This window comes from Equus caballus, chromosome 23 (assembly GCF_041296265.1).
Source record: "Equus caballus isolate H_3958 breed thoroughbred chromosome 23, TB-T2T, whole genome shotgun sequence".
Taxonomy (NCBI): Eukaryota; Metazoa; Chordata; class Mammalia; order Perissodactyla; family Equidae; genus Equus; species Equus caballus.
The window spans coordinates 66,449,619-66,471,258 of record NC_091706.1 but is presented as its reverse complement, the minus strand read 5'-3'; the positions used below and the strand labels follow the sequence as shown (position 1 = coordinate 66,471,258).

General features: G+C 44.9%; 1 protein-coding gene across 1 annotated transcript in view; it reads right to left on the bottom strand.

Moving 5' to 3' along the window:
- SHC3 (SHC adaptor protein 3) overlaps nucleotides 1-21,640 on the bottom strand; it is a 124,038-nt gene that overhangs the window by 8,227 nt on the left and 94,171 nt on the right. Inside the window, exons 8-11 of the mRNA XM_023627569.2 lie at nucleotides 17,210-17,360; nucleotides 16,152-16,239; nucleotides 13,262-13,405; nucleotides 9,164-9,459 (exon numbers count right to left, since the gene is read on the bottom strand). Of these exons, the coding sequence (XP_023483337.2) occupies nucleotides 9,164-9,459; nucleotides 13,262-13,405; nucleotides 16,152-16,239; nucleotides 17,210-17,360 (679 nt within the window). The remainder of the gene's footprint in view (nucleotides 1-9,163; nucleotides 9,460-13,261; nucleotides 13,406-16,151; nucleotides 16,240-17,209; nucleotides 17,361-21,640) is intronic.

The following is a 21,640-nucleotide window of genomic DNA, read 5'->3' as shown; positions in this document are numbered from 1 at the left end:
CAGGAGGGAGCCCAGAGTTCTGTAGAGGAGCTCCAAGTGCCCACTGGAGGGTGGGCCTGGCTGGGATGGAGGGACCATGCTGCACATTCCTGGTCACTCAGTTCTAGAGCCTAGTATGGTGCTGCCCACGAATTTCTCCTGAATAAATGAACGCCTGAGGTGGGGGTGGGGTGCCAGGAGGCAGTTCACAGCTTCCCTCCGCCCTGCTGGCCTCTGCCCTGCTCGCTGAGGTTCAGCAGCACCCCCCAACCCTGGGCCAGGACACTCACGGGGCAGACCACACTTGAAGAAGACAGTGGGAGGTCTGGCCAGGAGCAGTCTCCCAGTATAAATGAATTCAGCAAAGCAGCAGCATACAAAATCAACACACAAGGTCAGCTGCATTTCTACACACAAACCATGAACAATCCAAAGAGGACAGTAGGAATGCAGCTCCATTCACAACAGCATCAAAAAGAATAAAATACTTAGGAATTAACTTAACCAAGGAGGTGAAAGACTTTTACGCCAAAAACTACAAAACATTGCTGAAAGAAATTAAAGAAAACATAATAAATGGAAAGACGTCCTGTGCTCGTGGATTGGAAGACTCCATATTAAGATGGCAATACCACCCAAAGCAACCTACGATTCAACGTAATCCCTGTCGCAATCCCAACATTTTTGGTAGAAACAGAAAAATCCATCCTAACATTCATAAGGAATCTCAAAGGACCAGAATAACGAAAACAATCTTGAAAAAGAAGAACAAAGTTGGAGGACTCACGCTTTCTGAGTTTAAAACTTACTACAAAGTTATAGTCATCAAAACAGCATGGTACTAGCATAAAGACAGACATAGAGACCAATGGACTGGAATAGACAGTCCACAGATAAACCCTCGCAGATGAGGCCAAATGACTTTTGGCCAGGGTGCCAAAACCACTCAGTGGGGAAAGGCTAGTCTCTTCAACAAATGGTCCTGGGAAAACTGGATCTCCACATGCAAAACAATGAAGCTGCGATCCCTGCTAACACAATATACAAAAACTAACTCAAAATGGATCAAAGACCCAAATGTAAGACCTAAAACTATAAGACTCTTAGAGGAAAACACAGGGCAGAAGCTCCAAGACATTGGATTTGGCAATGATTTCATGGATGTGACATAAAGGCACAGACAACAAAAATAAATAAACAAATTGGACTTCATGAAAATTTTAGAATTTTGTATATCAAAGGACACTATCAACAGAATTAAAAAGCAACCCATAGAATGGGAGAAAATATTTGCAAATCATGTATCTGATAAAGGATTAATATTCAGAATATATAGAGAACTCCTAAAACTCAACAACAAAAACAATCAAACAACCCAATTCAAAAATGGGCAAAGAACTGGAACTTGCAGTTCTCTAAAGAAGATGTGAGAATGGCCAATGAGCCTGAACATCACTGATCATTAGGGAAGTGAAATCAAAACTACGATGAGATACCACCTCGCACATATTCGGATGGCTAGTATTTTTAAAAAAGAAAAAACAGAGAACAACAAATATTGGCAAGGATGTAGAGAAATTGGAACCTTTATGTACTATTGGTGGGAATGTAAAATGGTACAGCCACTGTGGAAAACAGTATGACGATTTCTCAAAAAGTTAAAGATAGAATTACCATATGATCCAGCAATTCCACTTCTGGACCCCAAAAGCAGGGTCTGAAAGAGACAGTTGTACACCCATGTTCATAGCAGCGGTATTCACAATAGTCGAGTGATGGAAGCAACCTAAGTATCCATTGCAGATGGATGGATAAATAAATGTGGTCTATACATACAATGGAATATTACTCAGCTGTAAAAAGGAAGGAAATTCTGATACATACTGCAACATGGTTGAACCCTGAGGACATTAGGCTAAGTGAAATAAGCCAGTCACAAAAGTACGAATACTGTGTGATTGCCCTTATATGAGACACCTACAGTAGTCAAAACCATAGAGACAGAAGTAGACTGGTGGGTGCCAGGGGCTGGGAGGAGAGGTGAATGGGGAGTTAGTGTTTAATTGGTACAGAATTTCAATTTTGCAAGATGAAAATAGTTCTGGAGGTGGATGGTGATGTTGGTTGTACAACAATGTGAATGTATTTAATGCCGCTGAACTGTACACTTACCAATGGTTAAGATGGTAAATTTTATGTTATGTGTATTTTGCCACAGTAAAAAAAAAGTGAAAAGAAAAAAAAAAAGAAAAGAAAGAAAAAAGAATGGGTAAATGATCTGAATTGACATTTCTTCTAAGAAGATATATCAATGGCCACTAAGCCCATGAAAAGATGCTCGACATCATTAGTCATCAGGGAAAATGCAAATCAAAACCACAGTGATACACCACTTCACACCCACTAGGACGGCTGGAATCAAAGTCGACAGTAACAATTGTTGGTAAAGACGTAGAGAGATCAGAACCCTCCTCCACTGCTGGTCGGAACGTGAAATGGCGCAGCTGCTTTGGAAAACCGTCTGGCAGTTTTACAAGTGATTAATTATAGGGTTATCATATGACCCAGCGATTCCACTCCTAGGTATATATCCAAGGGAAATGCAAACATATGTCCATACAGAAACTTGGACGTGATGTCTACAGCAGCATCATTCATGATGGCCAAATGTCACTAACAGACTAACCATAAATAAAGTGGGGTATATCCATCAATGGATTATTATTCAGTCATAAAAGGGAGTGGCAGCCTGACACACACTACTACATGGATAAACTTTGAAAACATTATGCTAAGGGAAAGAAATTTGTCACAAAAGTCTACATATTATATGATTTTATTCCTGAAAGTCTAGAATGGAAAAATCTATATAGAGAGAAAATAGGAGTGTTGTTTCTAAGGACTAGGGGTGGGGGTGGGGGGTGGGAGGAGAGGGGGGTGGTAGCTAAATGTTACGGCATTTCTTTTTTAGGTGAAGAAAATGTTCCAGAATTGGCTGTGGTGATGGATGCACATATCCGTGAATATACTAAAACCAGTGAATTGTACACTTTAAATGGGTGTATATGTAAATTACATCCCAATAAAGCCGTTTTAAAAATCTCTGTCCACCAGTTCAAAGAAAATCCAGAGGACAGGGAGCAAGGTTAACAGTGCCACAAGGAAGCAAGGACCCAAATCCTGGTGTGAGATAGTCTACAGACTGGATCTAGGTGCTCAGACAAGTCGGTGGTGTAGGGGCCGATGGGGAGCTGCAGTGGAACAGGCAGGATGCACCACACGGGCCGTGATGGAGGCTAATTCCAGCAAATGTACCGTAAGAAAAACATCTTTGAGATAATCAGGAAAATTTGAGTATGTTAAGTGGTTATTTTAAATTTTATTGGATATAACAATGATGTCATGTTGATGTTTTTAATGTCCTCATTGGTAGAGATGCATGCTAAAGTACTTACAGGAGAAACGCAGCAGGCCTGGGAAATGCTATAAAATACTTTGGAAAGCTCCTCCCTCCCCTTCCTTTCCTTCCCAAACGAACAACCAGTCCAAAAGCCAGGCAGCCTAGATGTCTGTGCTGTGGGGGGCAGGGGTAGTAGCCACAGTGGCCCCTGATGGGAGCCTGCAGGGCAGGCAGAGCGAGGCGAGGGCCCACAGGCTGGACAGCTGGCCCAGGCATCAGAGGGGTCCATGCCAGGGAGAAGGTGGGCAGCCCAGCATGGAAGTCAGAGCCGAGCAGGGGAGGGCATGTATGTGGGAGGGCAGAGGGGCGTGGGGTCAGAGCAGGAATGGGGCGAGGAGTAGACAGTGGCAGGAGTGGCTGGACAGAGAAGTCGGAGCCCTGGCCGGGTGAGGACAGGGGGCGCAGCGGCCGCAGTGGTGGATGCCTTACATACAGGGGAGGAGTTCCTCAAACAGGTAGAAATACGAAGGATGGCGGGAGTCAGGTTTCTATTGTTGGAGAAGAGGGTTATGAATGTGGAAAAGGACAAAAGCAAATGAACCCCGTGGTATCAGAGAGGCAGCAGAAGAACTGTCGTGAGCTCATGTTTCTAATCTATACCGATAGATATAGAAATAGAGAAATAAATGTACATGCACGTGTGTCCACGTAGAGGGCCTGGGAGTGCAACTCCCCACGAGCAATGGGCACAAGTAGTGCCCAGATCCTGATCTTGCCATGAAAATGAGCCAGCCAGGGCTCCCTCGGGAAGGGGCAGATGGCAGCACCGTGGCGGGGGGAGTGGGGAGGGGAGGGGGGAGATAACCCTGTTATAGTGTTTTGTATCAGAAGGAGGAAGATGCTGAAAGGATAGTGACAATGTGTCACAAGGACACAGAAGTAGCTTGAAGGAGTGCAGAATAAATACAGTAACCAGTTAGAAGCCACTGAGTGAAATAGGAATGGTAACTCCACACTGACAAAAACAGATAAATGAATAGACTGAAAGTTTGATTGGCGACAGGGTATTCATGGAATTTCAAAGCCCCTGGATCCCGGAGTCACCCGACCACGGACCAGGAGGCCTGGGGGGCACATGGGTGCACATGGGCTCGTGTGAGTAGCCACTGAAGATCTGTGGGTCAAACCACATTTCACCAGAATTCACATTTTCTTTGTTGTGGCAGCATAGCCCTAGACTGACTAATATGAAGGGAATCTTAAAATAACAACAAGGCTTATTTAGCAGAGGGATTGGGGACTTGCTGTTTTCTTAATTACTCTCGGAATAAAATAAAAACCTAGTAAGAGCGGGGTGCTGGACGGTTGTCACTGTTTTGTGACTGTTATGAATGCAAAGCCCCTGCTGTGCTCCCCAATGTGCCACAACCCAAGACCACCTGAGTGAAGCCACTGGGACCCCCGCCACGGGGTGGCAGCAGCTTCTTCACATGCACAGGGCCCACCTCCCTCTGCTGGCCCTTCAAGGCTGAAAGAATGAATCAACGATCCATGACTCAGGGGATAATTTTAAATGCAGAGGGCTGACTAAATGGTTCTGAAGATGTTGAAAAGACAAAAAAAAGTGTTCCAGACGCCATCTCCAAGGCTGCTCCACCACCCCGCCCCAGCCCTTTCCAGCTGCCACTTCAGGGCCGGCGTCTCCAACGCTCCCCCGGTGCCCAGAGCCCTGCCACGTCTCCCTGTCCCCCAGGTCTCGGCCACCCAGGCTGCTGGTCCTGATTGATGGGTGCACCGTGGGAAGGCACATAGGTGGGTCTACTCGGAAGTAAATTTAGACACAGAACTGTTTTGCATCCTTGTTTCCCTGAGTGATCTGTTCTGCCAAGTTTCCTCTGTTATACTCAGGGACCAACCAATTACCATGAAAATCAGATGAATAAATATTGAAGAGAATGTGTTCATTGTCTATTTTGGTGTCCTCACAGCAAGGAGGCAACATTACATTTTTAATTAAGTGTTTCATTTCCATTTTCTTTTTCAGCTAAAGCTATCCTCCACAGGATCAATTAAACTAGATAATCAGATCCAGCAGAAAGCCCCCAAAAAGAACAGTCAGTAGAGGGGTGACTTAGAAGTTTTCTCAACCATCCTACAAGTTTCTCCTCCAGAATGAGAGCTGCCTGGACAGCACAGCAGGCGTCTGGCCTGCTCGGACCCCTGGCCCCCCGACGTGAGCACGGCTTCATTCCGTCCTTGTCTTCCCCAGTCTCTTCATCCAGGCTCATGTATGTGTGATATATTATTAGTGCTCCAAATCTTTTCTTAATCACCCCGCTTTTGTCTAAAAGGACTGAATGAACAAAAAATTCATCATTTTTTGTCTGTAGGATGGTATAATTTAGGTAAATTTTAACTTTTCATTTTTTAAAAATACCTAAAATTTTCAACCAGAATATTTACATTTTCATAGAATTGTGTGGCTCTTTTCTCTCCTATTTTCTTCTGGATCACAACAACCGAATTAATAGACAGTCTCTGCAAGTACAAGAACTCTGCACGGTTCTGTTTAAAAATCCTCCTTTGTGATTCTATATCTGCCAGCAGCGCGGAACCCGTGTCGCCTCAGCTGCCTTCCCGGGCTCTCAGCTCCCAACCGGAGAAAGCCCAGGTTGCTCTATGCGCTCACGCGTCGATGCTCCTTGAATACCGACTGTGTGTCGCGCCCTGTCCAGGTGCTGGGGGTCCTGCACTGAAAAAGACTGCTCCCCCCATGAAGTTATAGTCTGGGGGAAGCAATTAGGAAACAAATTAGCAAATAAACAGGTGCTAGTTTGTGATAAGTGCTTTGGGGTAAAAATAAATCAGAGTAAAAAAATAGAAGGTCTCTGGGGGGTTGTGTTTGAGGGGAGGCGCCTGTGATTTGGAGAAAGCCCAGCTCGTTGTAAGAGGTGAGTACGACCCCATAATCCTGATGCCCAGACCAGATGAGCGCCCACAAGCGATGGCAGCAACGACAGTAAGGACGAATTCCACTTACGAACGGTGACTGAAAAAACCCTAAAGAAAATGTTAGGCACCCAAACCCAACAACGTGTTTCAGGATTTCTGTGTCAAGACCAAGCAGGGTTTATGCCAGGACACAACAGTGAAATTCTGCCTGTGTAATTCCCCACATTAACGGACTTAAGAAAAAGAAGTCACAGTATTATCTCAAAAGATGCTGAAGAAGCACTCGATAAAGTTCAGTATGCATACAGGATGAAAGTAATTTGGTAATTAAAATGTACGAATTCCACTAGAGCAGAGATTGCCCTTTTGACTGGTTCACAGACATCACAGGTGCCAGGATTTAGGAGTCATGTGGTACACATTTGTTGAGTAAACAAATGAATGAATGAATGAATGAATGAATGAAGTCCTTTAGGCTGATAAGGACAGTCTGCTAAAAGGGTACATCGTCCTTAATGGAACAACTTCAGTCCCTTTCAGGTTGGGAACAGACAAGTGCGCCCTCTCCTGGCCAGTGCTCCACGGCGCCCTGGTCGGGGCAGTACAGCGAGGACTGCCAGGTCGGGATGGGAAGGCAGGACGCAAGACTGCCCGTGTCTGACCCGGCCGACCCTCCATGAAAACCACCACAATCAGGAAAATTTCTAGGCACTCGATCACCCCACATTCCTCTCCCTGCAGCAATAACTGTTGAGAAAAAGTAACCAGAAATAATAGGCCACTTACAAGAGAACTAAAACCAGACACTCTAGGAAGTAACCCAGCAGAGGAAACACAGGAACCTTCTGGAGAGAATTTTCAAATTCTAACAAAGGACAGCTCAAAACTAAATGAGTGGTGACTTATGCCATGTTCATGGATGTGACGATTTAGTATTGAAATGTCAGCTCTCCCCCCCCGTTAACCGTAAATCCAATGCAAGTTCTATTAAACCCACCATGTGCTTTTGGTGACTTGATGAACTGAATCTAAAGTCAGAACAAAGAATAAAGGTCTGAAAACAGCTAAGAGAACTTATAACGAGGAGAATCAGAGGAAGGAGTCACACACCAGGTATTAGGACGTTTCAAAGCTGTAAGGAGTCAACGGTGTGGGACTCGTACCAGGAATAAACCGTCAGATCAACAGAACAGAACTGAGAGTCCCAAACAGACCCACGGTCCAGGGGACCTGGTATGTAAAACCAATGGCATCAGCGCCGCAGAGAAAAGACAAAGTATTTCGTAAACGGTGACAGAAAATGTGGCTGACTATATGGAGATTTAAAAAATGTTGGGTCCCTGCCTTATATCATCATCTTTCAGTTGGAACTGAAACCTACATGTGAAAGACAAAGCTATAATGCTAACAGGAGAAAATATAGAAGAGTTCAGTATGTCTGTGATTTGTAGGTGAGGGAATCTTTGAAAACTCAAAGGCATAAACCATAAAGGGGAAAACTGATGGATTCAGGTACATCCCAAAGAGACTTGATTCAATGAAGAACGTCACAGACAAAATTATCCAATAGATGAAAAGGTGGGAGAGCACGTATGGAAATTTGAAGGCCGAAAAACTCAGCAAGAAAGCCCCATAAGAAGATCAACGGGGAAAGACCACAAGATAAAATTCACGGGAGAACCCGCTGATGACGTGCAATCAAAGGGCCGCACAGCAAACAGAACTCAGCGTACAGAAAGCCCCACTGACAGCGCTCAACACAGGTACCACGGGGAAAAAAGAGATGAAATGGGATTTGTGGGACAATAGTATGTCCGTAAATTTCTCAAATGCACAAACACAAAATACATGTTTTCCCCAATGTACATATATGCAAAAAATCCACACAACTAAAGAAGGTGGACCGGAAGGATATACACTGCGTAAGTTCACGGGAGTGGGTGCCCAGTGGAGAGGGGACAAGGGTGCGCAGAGATGGGTGTCAGGAGAGCCTAGACAGCTGAGGCAGCAAATTACCTCAGGCAACACTGGTCCCACCCCAGACACACACAGTCAGATGGAGTTCAAGTCCAACTGAAGATCTGGGCTTCATCCGACCCATCAATCAAAAGACGCAGTGTTCTTAACCACCACTGAGATAACTCCACATGCCTCTTTGTTTCACCGGGTGAAGAGGTTAAACAACAATCCCGGAATTTATTCAAGGTTTACGTAAATGTAATTATACTTATTAAACTTAGCAGCTCTTGGACGGTGCCGAGTCTATTTATTGATGGGAAGAGGGTGTGTTCAGTCAAACCCACAGAACTACTCAGACATAGTCATACTGCCACGAACGGTGAACTCACCATCACGCAGCATCAGTTCTCTGGGTGGGAAAGCCAGAGACTAATTAAGAGGCTTTACTGAGCGCTTCACATTTTATCACCTAAGAAAGAAAACCTCAGTGACCCAACTTCAGAGAGATTTGAGATAAATACTAAAAGCCCAGGAACCCCGTACTTCCTCGTCCACTATGAATGTATTTGGAAGAGAAATCCTCAGTTTCTGTATTTATTTATTTTAAAGGACATGAGAATTAAGGCCTTCGGCCTGGGCCCTGGTGACCTTCCCACCTGTATAAGTCACTCAGGGCCCTGACCGTGGGCTCTGTAGCCCGGCTCTGGGCTGGAAGCGTGAGTCCTCCATGCCGGGGCTCTGGGGTCCTTGAGGAGTGACCGTCAGGACCCCAGCAGGCACGTGTGGGTAGAGGAAGGACAGTGGGGACCGTGTGGTGACCCAGGGGAGGCTGCTAGGGGGCTGGAGTGCAGGAGCCCCCCACCCCGTGCTCACCGTGCCTTCTGGGTCCACAAGCAGCAGGTGCTTGGCGTGGCCATCATGCATGCCAGTGAGGACGAAGGAGCCGGGGTTGGTGGTGCTCTTCCTGACCAGGAAGTCTCCATCTCTCTTCAGCAGCCCTTCGGCCTCCTTTCTGCTCATCTCTCCTTGGTACCAAGGCTCCGCTTTCAGCTCTTCCAGCATCTTGGCATCCGGGGCCCTGGGGGAGACGGGGCTGATGCACTCCACCGAGGCTGCCTTGCTCAGCACGGGCCCCAAGGGCTGGTTCTTGAGAGCATCTTCAAAGGGTTCTGCCAAGAAAATTTGCCAGCAACAAGTGAGTCCCAAGGAGAGCAAATGATAAACAGCATAAATTGAGAGATGGAAACACAAAAGCAACTTCTATCAGAAAGAAGAGCTGGAGAAAATGACTGGCTGCTCATACAACGACTCATCCCTACACTGCCCAGATCCTGGCATGACTCTCCTGATGAGTCTGCTCTCCCAGGACAGCTGGGCGTGGTGCCCTGTGCCACGGATCCAAGCACACCCTTCGTCTAGCAGCTCAGAATGCCTTCACTTTTGCACGCCGCAAGAGGCCATGCACATGACACGCCACCCACTTCCTCTGGAACATCAGCCAGCCTCTAACAAATCTGTTCTCTTCTGAATGAAAACCTGCCAAGACCAGAGGAAGTACACAGAGAAAAGACAAGTTGCAAGGCTTTGATTTCATGCAAAACCTAAACCCAACTCATCAAATGTTTATTTCAAAATCTTTGTATCAGGCAAATTTTTAAAAATTTATTTGTGGTGAGGAAGATTGTCGCTGAGCTAACATCTGTGCTAATCTTGCTCCCTTTTGTATGTGGGACGCCATCACAGTGCAGCTTGGTGAGCAGTGTGTAGGTCCATGCCTGGGATCTGAACACGCAAACCCTGGGCTGGCAAAGCGGAGCATGCAAACCCAACCACTATGCCACTGGGCCAGCCCCTCAGGAGAATTTCTTTTTTCTTTTTTTTTGGTGAGGAAGACTTGCCCTGAGCTAACATCCATTGCCAATCTTCCTCTTTTCTCTTCTTTTTTCACTTGAGGAAGATTAGTCCTCAGCTAACATTCATGCCAGTCTTGTCTACTTTGTATGCATGATGCCTCCATAGCGTGGTTGATGAGTGGAGTAGGTCCACGCCTGGGATCGGAACCTCCAAACCCGGGCTGCCAAAGCAGAGTGTGCAGAACTTTACCCAATTGGCCCCAGGACTGGCCCCTCAGGTGAATTTTTAGAAGAGAAGAAAACTGACATTTATTGGGTGCCTTCTGTGTGACCCACCCCAGACAAGGACCTGTGCTCGTTTCCCTGTGGAGCGTGAGTATCTGAGGTCGAGTGTGACTCCATGCCCTTCAGAGCACGCCTCTCACTGCAGGGCATCAGGGAACGCCAAGGCTGCAGCTCGAACGGCAACAAACATCAGTGGCAGAAGGAGTCGCATGGCATGACTAACTAAATCGCAGTGTTTGACTTGCAGACGAGGTGACGTGTGCAGAAGCACTCTGAGAAATGCACACGGTGCTAGGCAAGTGTAAGGTATTGTGGTGATAGTTTGGGACCACACTGCCAACCTAGGACAATGCAAGCACCAAGGAACAGAGACAGTTCTCTCCTGGGCACAACTGCATCCCCAGAGCCCAGCATTACTCCTGGGACATAGGTCACACTCTATGAATATTCAGTGAATGCTGTAAAACAAGGCCAGCTTGTTAAATGCCAGGAGAAGATGGGCGGAAGTGAGGTGAATAAATGAAACCAAAATTAAGTCACTTTGACACTTGTTAAATCATTTGCAGATCTGGAGAGAAAAGGAGGTTAAAACCATTGGCTAAAATTATGTTTGTGGATTTTCTCTTTTTAGCCTAATTTTTTCCTGATTACCTGGAGCAGTTGAAAATTTGTATTATACTGTTTCTGCACCATCAACATCACCACCATCAACATCAGTGTCACCATCACCATCATCACCACCATTACCACCATCATCACCACCAACCACATCACTGTCACCATCACCATCATCACCACCATTATCACCATCATCACTGTCATCACCATCATAATCGTCATCACCACCATTACTATCACCATCATCTCCAACACCACAATCACCACCATCACCATCACTGCCATCATCCTCACCACATTGTCACCACTATCACCATCACCACCATCATCACTGTCATCACCATCACCATCACTATCATCACCACCATAATAATCCACATTATTATCATCACCATCATCACCACCACTATCATCATCATCACCATAAGCGCCACCATCACCATCAGCACCATCATCATCACCATTGCCATCAGCATCACTATCAGCACCATTACCATTACCGTCAGCATCGCTACCACCATCATTATTAGCTACAGTGGTCTAAGATAAACAATACAGAGTGCTGGCTTTATTTTTTTTCCCACATTCTTCAATAGATACTTGCCTCTCCAGGGCCTTTTGACTTTCTGTCTCCCTTTCTCTGGTTTTGGGAGCAGGAGGTGAAATTTAATGGAATAGAAAAGGGGGCTCTGGTTTTCAGTTTTCCCATCTCAAAGCCCAGCCCAATCTAATTCTCCTCAGGCTCTGGGGCCAGGAGTCACTGGTACGTTGACGAAATTAAACAGTGGATATTGACCACAAGCACAGCGACTGAACTGCAGTTGGGAGCCATCGTTACAACTGCAGCAGAGGCTCCGAGAGCCAGCACTTTGCGCTGCATCTTGGGAAAGTCACTTCCTACCTCGTAGGCTACTTCCACTTATTTTAACAAGAAGAGATTGGATTGGATGATCTTTAAGATGCTGCGGGGCACTGAGATTTTGCAGTTTTTCTGCTCCGGTGATTTCTGTAGGTCAGAATGGGAGTCAGCGGCTGGGAAGCCACAGTGGCTGAGGAGAACTGGCCTTTGGTTGTCGTGGTGCCGCCTAACCATCGAAGCGCTCAGCGCTGTCCTCACTGCACTCAACAACACGAACAGCGAGTGCTGGACCAGCGGGATACTCCCTGAGCTCTAGGAGTCTCTGCTTCCTCCTCTGGAGAATAGTAACAGTAATAACAATAATAATAGTGTCCACCTGCAGGACCATTGCTAAAATCCCGTGAAACGAGAAGTGCCCAGCACATGCTAGAAACTCATCAGACACTAGTCTCCTCCCCCTCCCTCTTCAGCCTGTAAAATTCTCAAGGAATTTGAAAAAGAAATTTGGGAATGTAAAGGTCTTTCTGAGCTCGGGAATCTCCTTCTAAATTCCTGAAGAACAATTCCCACTTTCATTAACCAGTTCATGGTTGATTTGATTTTCTCAGTCTATACAACAAGCAGAAGGTTCATAATACACATCACTCTCTGTTGCTATCCACAGGAGCTCCGAGTCACTCTTCCTACCATGATTTACTTTCCATCAGAGCACTTGTCCCACCTGGTAACCCCCAGTGGTTATTTAAGCTCCATGGGAAGGGGGACTTTGTCTATTTAGTTTTCCTGTGTATCCCCAGTAAGTAGAATACACACAATGTCTGTACTCAGTGGAGAAGAATAGGGTGAGAAAGAGAGAGAAAGTGAGAGGGAGAACGAGCATGTGCATGCACACCGGGGGGGGGGGTGCAGTTTCTGGCTTATGTGTTGGTCTTGCTCAACAGACTGGGGGCTCTGTGAAGATGGGGGCCTGGCCACTTCATCTTGGCATCCTTAGCGCCTGATACAGTATTTGGCACACGATAGCCAATTAATATTTAAATAAATAAATAAATAAATGCATTTATTTATGTGTATCATTTGTCTCAACACATGTGCAGATCTGCAAGAGTAAAGTCAGTTCCCAAAAGGGGGAATTGCTTTGCCCCGGACTGCAGAGAGGGTTGTAATCCCAAAGCAGAGGTCGGCCAAGTTCAGAGCCTTGAAAAGCCCAATCGTAACCCAGGAAAGTGCAGCTAGTCATCACGTGAATCAAAACCCCACTAGCAGAAAAGTCAATAATTGCACAAATTTCAAATCAAAGACAGTGTGAAAAGCAACCTCAGCATAGGAGAAAACCAGAGGTGAACGGAAACCCACTCATGTCGAAGAGATCCTTCCTGGGGCTGCTCTCGGCGCTGCTGTCCGGGGTGGGGCCGGGCGGGGCATTCATGTAGGCGGGGGCCTCTCCCATGAGGGCTGCGGGACCTTTGCCTTCCGGCGTGCTGTAGACATCCAAGGACCCTGCAACAAGAAAAGGAGCCCTCTGGTCTCTTCTGACGGTAACGCTGTTGGTGCATCCACAGCTGAGCTGCCCAGTGTTTCATAGAGAAGCTCTTTCAGCCCATGGATGAGAAAATCCTTCTTGCAGATACCCATTGTTAAATCTCCTCTTCGATCCTATCACACGTACTGTTCTGTTCTGGCTAGGACACTTTCCAGTCCTTCCTGTCACACTGGGACCTGCCAGCCCATGACAGAGGGCCCTCGTGATGGTTAGGGGCCTCCCCAAGACTCCGGGCCACCTGAGCAGGCCGGGAGCGAGCTGGCCGCACCTGTGGCAGAAGCTGCCTCGGTCTCCTCATGCCCTTTACAGAGGCCCCGGGAGCCAATACCCCAGCAGGAGAGCGGCAAGCCTTGTTTTAGTTGCTCTCTCTCTTTTTCTCTCAAGAGAAGGTGAACACTTCATAAATTACCTCCATTCCAGCAATGCAACGCAAGTGCCCTGTTTTAGGAAGTTCGGTCTTAATGACCTGAGCCTCCCGTGGAGCCGGCCTTGCTGCCGGCTCAACACAGGAGGTCCAGGGAGGGCTGTGATTGAGGACCCGCCTACACCGCCCAGGGCAGTGCCTGCCTGGGGCTTCCCAACTGGCCCAAGTGTGCAGAGGCTGGGCTGGGGAGTCCCTGCGGTGTTGCCCGAGGTGAGTGAGGGGTGTGGCCCAAGGTCCCCTGCAGATCACTATCGGATTCTCTCTGCGGGAGCCCTGTCTCTAACTCACTTAGACATGTTCTCAAGATCGCCTCTTGGCCGTCACACCTCTGGGGCGAGGTTATGTTTCACACCCTATGGGCGGTGGGGTGTTGGAGCTGGCTCACTCCAGCTCAATCCAGTAGTTAGCTCAGGGTTTTTGAAGCAGCTTTCCCCAGGGCCTGTGGCAGGACTTTCGGCAGCACACCACCGTCCCCGGCCTGTGAGTGTGAGAAGGCAAGTGTCCTGCTACATTCCCTCCCAGGAGCGCCTCCCACTAAGCCCTGACTGTGTCTGCTGCTGCTGAACAAGGTCTCCTTGTTCCCCAGGCCGCTCCTGGGTCCCGCGTCCTGGCCTGGTGACGGCCATCTGTGCTCACGCGTGTGCCTGTATTGCAGACAAATCCTTCTGTGAAAAAAACTTTACAAACTAAGTTGTAAGAGGAGACGACCAAAAGCACAAAGAATGGCTTCCTGACGACGGCCCCTCCCCAGACAGACGACGCAGGTACCAAGTCGGGGCGGTGGACACATGCCCCAGGGCCGCACCCAGAGCTAGGTTTCATTTTGGGGGAACAGCCGCTAGCAAATTAACAAGGGGCATGCTAATTTGTTCTATGGAAAAGATATGTCTTGCTTTCAAATAAGAACTTGAAATTTATTGAGAGTTATGAGTCTCGAGTTCTAGGCCAAGAACGTGTGTGAGGCTCATTGGGGCCCTGGTGCATCTCTTACAGTGGCTGTCCTTGATCAGGCCGGAATAACTTGAAAATACAAAAAAGGACCTCCTATTTCAATAAATCTGACATATTTTTCAATAAAGTGAACATTTAAAGTAAATAACGTGTCTCCTTCGGTCACCAGCAGTTACGATATGTCTGTGAACACGAGAGTGATCCAAATACATCTTCAGTGTACAGAGAACATAGTGAAAAAGCACCTCGGGAAGCGTTCTGACTTTGGTTCGCTGTTTCCATCCTGGTGGGGGGTAGAGCCATGCATTTTGTTGACTGGGCAGCACGGGTGGGTCATCTGCCAGCTGGGGCAGGCAAGACACGGAATTCTCTCACAAGGGGGCAATTCAAATAAATCGTCATCATTTACTCCCTGACGCAAAGGACGATAATCCAGGGAGATGCCTTAACAGTAAACCAATAAATGGTTACACTGATATACAGGGAAGCACAAACTGGATCTTCATCCACTTGCCACTCTGTCTCCTTCAGACCCTCAGAGTTAGTAATAACCAAGGGCTCAGAGCTATTGAAACAGTTTTGAAAATGTTGGAGGAGGGAAAAGTTTAAAATTAAAAGAAATCCTTAAAATATATATACACACATATATGTACATGTACAGAAATAACTGTCTAGAGAATAGAGACTTATTAGCAGCTAGCGGTAGGTCCTTAGACAGTCATGTCTGAGTGATATTTAACATGGGATGCAGGTGCATGCTTGACGCTTTGACAAGATGTGGAGTGTCCCCCATAGGTACCCAGGGCCCGTGAGGGACTTGTGCTGCCCCTGCTGCCACCTCTGACGGGGTAGGTGTCTCTCCCTTCTTCCTGAAGCTGACCCTGGACTGGGGAGGGGGGTGAGGCAAGGAAGGGGAGCTACTGGTTCCTCCTTGGAGCCCCAGGGGCCCAGCCCTGCTGGGGAGCTTAGGGAGGGCAGAGAACACACACAGAGTCCCAACCAACTCCTGCTTGAAATGGGCGCAGGTGCCCCTGGGGAGGTGGAGTCCTCAGGCCCTCCTGCCGGGGAAAAGCCTGCGGTGGAAAGTGTCCGGGGTGCACGAAGGGGTGTGAGCTGGTGCTGGTGCCAGGGAGGCACCAGTTGACGTGGGCCAGTGCCTCCCCCAGCGCCGTCGTTTCTGGCCCTGTGATCGGCTAGAACCTGCAGCTCCTTCCCCACAGCAGGTGTGTCCTGCGGGTCACTCTGCAGCTCCACGGAGGTGGATGGCCACGGGGGAGCACACAGCCTCCGTGTGTCCTGGTGTCGCGTCCCCTCCCCCGGCCTCTCACCTTGCCTGACAGCTGTTTGCCGCCAGTCTTCAGCAGTCGGGCCTCCTAAGTGTCTCCCCTGGTAGTAAGTTTGCTCTTTTCCTGAAAACTACAGACACGTGTGAATTCACAAAGAGAAAAAATTATCTTCTTGTTTCCCCACCTTTGAAAGCCATGGTGCGATAGAAGTGACCTCACTGGGGGTCGACTGCCTCCCCGATTACACCCAATTTTCCCTTGGTGCCTCATGGTTGGCATTAGGATTTAGGAAGTAAGTTTGTGTGGGCGTGAGGAAGAGGCAGCATCTCATCAAAGCTACACAACCTCCCCCTTGTCTTCACGCCCCCGTTCCCTGAGCGTGACAGTAACCTGTGCTCTCCACATGCAGCCAGGTCCCTCATCAAGCCCCCGACTAAACCCCATTCGAGGGTTTCTGAGAGTCAGAATATACTTCCCACCCATAATCATCATGCCTGGGCGAGTCCACCCAGTCGATCCTCTCTCAGTGTCAGAGGTATTGACACAATTTCAATGTTATTCTACCACTTTTACTGGTGTCAAATGTCATTCACATAAAGTAGATGACATCAAAAAATTCCCTATAAAGATTAGAGATCCCATAACTCTAGAACTAGTCATTGCCTTACTAGAATTTTGAGTTAGAGGGAAAATCAGAGACATGACTAAAGTAGAAAAACTCATAAAATTCTCACCATTTTAAAGGCCTATATCCACTGTCTTTTCAGAGAACCTAAAGCACCCTAGGCCTTTTTAAAGTATTGGACTCTCTTCCCCTCGTTAAGATTGCCATATAACAAGGCTTGTTCTAGGCTGGAGCAGGGATGCCCAGGTTTGTAGCTCAAGAATCACATATGATTCCTAGGCATCTGACTAACGCCTGGTGATGTTCAAACAAAAGCCTTTCCTACTGGTCTGTTTTGTGAAATCCGAGGGGACAAAGCTTGTGAGTTACTCCGTCAAAGCTTGGACAGAACACCGGCCTGAAAATAAAGTTGAAGAAAATAAAAGGAAATCAAGCTCAGTTTGCCATCATCCAAGGAAAAAGGTATAAGACCTACCTGCGCTGTGTCAGGGGCGTGGGGTCTGGCTTTCAGTCGAGCATCCCCAAAGCCCCCTGGAGGGGCCGTCTTGCTTGGGATGCTGTTGTAGTATGGGTGGTCTGAGCCATCGCCCTCCTCTTCAGTCCAGGGCTCATCCAGACTCTGCATTCTGTTAAAAGAGGATTTTTAAGGGCTTTAGCCAAAAGGAGAGCTTGCAGTCAAAAACAACAAATCTAATATTTGATAGTATTTGTCACTCCAGAAAACAGAGTTTAGTCACTGCCCCCTCAGCCTCTAGGTCTCAGACACATACGAAAAGCAACTGAGTTGTTTGACCAAATATCTCTGCCTTATTTACATTTCTACCCTTTGGAAAATTCCAGGCATATTTGAAATAGGAAAGAACTCTTTTTTAAAAAGTACATTTTAATTAGGAAAGAAAAATTTATATCTAAGGGTAACCAGATCCTCAAGGCACAGACACATTTCAATAAGTCATGAAATTTGCCCAAAACAAAATCAATGAAAAAAAAGGAGATTTAGTGACATCAGGGAAAATGGCAGAGTAGGGACCTCTCAAAATTTTCTCTTCCAGAAAAGTTAACAAGAAGACTAGCAAAAAACACTTTTCAGGATCAACTTTTCAGAACCCTGGAAATTAACCAGAATCTTGCAGCAACCTGAGGAGTGTTTATTAAACTCCTTGTTGTTTACCAAAACAATAGCTATAAGAACAGCAGCTCTGTGGCATTTTAATTTGCCCTATTTTCATATCCTTGGCAGCCTTGGAAACCAACAGCCCATAATCACAGTGAAAACCAGCAGCCCGACAGCCACACGAGGGGACAAAACAGCCTTGAGTTTCCTTCAAAGTGCCATTCCCATTCTCAGAGGACAATCACTATACGACCTGTCTGATCACTCCCCAGGAGACCCCACTCCCAAGGCTGTCTTTCTCTGACCTGATTCAGAGCTTGCCCAGGTAAAAATTCTTCCCCAGGGACATCTGTCAAAAACAATTAGAGGCAATTGTTTAATGTCATGGCTCCCTGAGGCAGTGGATAACATTTGGGGCAGAGTAGGCTCATCAAAAGTTTAAAAGGAAAAGCTAGAAAATGGGATGTCCATACGAGCTTTGATAAGTTTCCATCTATTTCCAGAAATCTAGAAGGCCACATGTATGTGTAGGGATGTGTTCATGTCCAAGGAGGTGTCTGCTCACAAAAGATGTGAAAAGGCCCTAGTTCTCACCTTTGGCTCACCTTGTAGCTTTGTACAAGCAGGCAATGAAAGCTAAGGCAGAGTTGTCAACTGCCCGGCTGAGTGTTGAAGGACCACCCCAACACAAAAACAGAGATGCTCAGCAAAGACTGGGAGACTCACTGTTTCCAGGCATTTAAGGAAATCTCTCTCTAATCATTAGCTGTCTAATAAGTGAACTGAGCAGAATTGTCAGTGGTCATATATGACAAAGAATGCAGACTTTATGGATTTAGTTTAGAAAAGACATTAAAACAAACAATCACAACAAACAACAACAACAAATCCTGAGGGGAGAAATCTGATTTCCAGACTTGCCACATTATATTACTTAAAATTTTCAATTTCAACAAAAAATTATGAGACATGCAGAGAAACATGTGTATGGCTCACACACTCAAAAAGCAATCAATAGAGACTGTCCCTGTGGAAACTCAGATTTTGGACTAACTAGACAAAGACTTTCAATTAGCTAATTTAAATATGTTCAAAGAACTTAAGGAGACCATGTACAGAAAACTAAACATAAGAACATTGTCTCACCAAATAGGGAATATCAATATAGAAACAGACATTTTAAAATAACCAAATAGAAATTCTAGCTCTGAGAAGTCTAATAATTGAAATAAAAAATCCATTACTGGGGTTCAACAGCAGGTTTGAGCAGGCAGAGAAAGAATGACAGAGCTTAAAGATAGGTCAATTAAGATTATCCAATCAGAATAGAAAGAAAAAAAAGAATTAAGAAAAATAAACAGAGCCTCACAGACCTATGGGACACCATTAAGCAAACCAACATACACATAATGGCGTCCCAGAAGGAAAAGAGAGACAGAAAGGAGCAGAAAGAACATTTGAAAAAATAATGGCCAAAAACTCCCCAAATTTGATGAAAATTATTGAATTACACATTCAAGAAGCTCATAAAAACAAAAAAGAACCCAAGTAGGATAAACTCAAAGAGATTCACACCTAGACACATCATAATCAAATTTTTTAAAGCCAAAGAGAAAGAGAGAACCCTGAAAGCAGCAAGAGAGAAGCAACTCATCATATACAAGAGATCCTCAATATTCACAGATGATTTCTTGTCAGAAACAACAGACGCCAGAAGGTAGTAGGATGGCATATTCCAAGTACTGAAAGAAAAAGACTATCAAGAACTCTATATCCAGTATAACTATCCTTTTAAAATGAAGCAGAAATAAGACATTCCCACATAAATAAAAACTGAGAAAATTTATGACTAGCAAATCTGCCCTACAAGAAATATTAAAGGAAGTTCTTCCAGGCTGAAATGAAAGAACACTAAACTAATACATATCAACATAAAGAAATAGAGAAGAACAATAAAGTTAACTACATAGGTACATATAAAAGACGGTGGAAATATCGTCTTTGCCTGTTACTTTTTCCTCCTGTTTGATTTAAAAGACAACTTAATACAGCAGTGAACGTAAATCTATGTTGATGGACACGTGTATAAAGATGTCGTTTTCATGACAATAATGGCACAATGGAGGGCGGAGGAAGGGACCTACATAGGAGAGGTTTTCGTGTACTATTGAAATTAAACTAGTGTTAATAGAAACTAAATTGCTATAAATTAAGATGCTACCTATAATCTCTAGAGCAACCACTAAAAAAATTACTTTACAAAGTAGTAAAAGAAACAATAAGGAAATTAAAATAGTATACTCAAAAATTATTTATTTAGCACCAAAGAAAGCAGTAATGGAGGAATAAAGGGACAAAAATGACATAAGTCATACAGGAAAAAAAATAGCAAAACGGCAGGCAAAAATCCTAACTTACCAACAATTACATTAAATGTAAATACAGTAAGCACTCCAATTAAAAGGCAGAGATTGGTAGAATGGATTAAAAAAAAAAATGATCTGACTATATGCTTTCTACAACAGATACACTTTTGATTTAAAGATGTGAGTAGGTTGAAAGTAAAAGGATGTAAAAAGATATTCCATGTAAACAGTAACCAAAAGAGAGCTTTACAGCTCTACTAATATCAGATAAAATAGACGTTTAGACAAAAATTGTTACTGGAGACAAATAAAGACATTTTATAATGATAAAAACGCAATCTATCAAGAAGATGTAACAATTATAAACCTATATGTTCCTCACAACAGATCCTAAAATATATCAAGTGAAATCTGACAGAATCAACAGGAGAAATAGACAGTTCAATGCTAATAATTGGAGACATCAATACCCCACTTTCAATAAAGGATAGAACAACTGGACAGAAGATTGGGAAAGAGAACACAGAACAACACTGTAAACTAATTAGACCTAACAGATATCTATAAAACATGCCACCCAATAACAGCAAGATGCAAATTCTTCTCAAGTGAACATGGAACATTCTCCAAGATAGACCACATATATTAAGTCATAGAACAAGTTTTAAAATTTTTAAAGGATTGAAATAATACAAAGCATGTTTTGAGACCATAATGGAATCAAAGTAGAAATCAATACCAGAAAGAAATATGGGAAATTCACAATATGTATAAATTAAACAACTTGCTTCTAAATAACCAATGGGTTAAAAAAGAAATCACAAGGGAAAATACTTTGAGACGAATGAAAATAAAAAGAACATAACTAACGTACTTGGGATGAAGCTAAAGCAGTGCTCAGAGGAAAATTTGTAGCTGTAAATGCCTATAACATAAAAGAAGATCTGAAATCAATGACCTGACCTTCTACCTTACGATAATAAGAGCAAACTTAACCCAAAGCAAGCATAAGGAAGAAAATAATAAATATTAAAGTGGAAATAAGTGAAATAGCAGAAAAACAGTAGAGAAAATAAATGAAACCAAGAGTTGGTTCTTGGAAAAATCAACAAAACAGATAAATCTCTAGCTAGACTGAGCAAGAAAAAAGGGAATTACCAAAATTAACAAGGAAAAAGGGACATTACTTCCAACCATCAGAAATAAAAAAGGATTATAAGAGAAGCTATTACTAATTGCATGCCAACAAATTAGATAAACTAAATAAAATGGAAAAATTCCTACAAGGACTCAAACTACCAAATTGAATCAAGAAGAAATAGAAAATCTGAATAGATCTGTCACAGGTAAAAGATATTGAATTAGTAATCAAAAAACTTACATTCTAAGAAAAGCCCAGGATCATATGGCTTCCTGGTGAATTCTA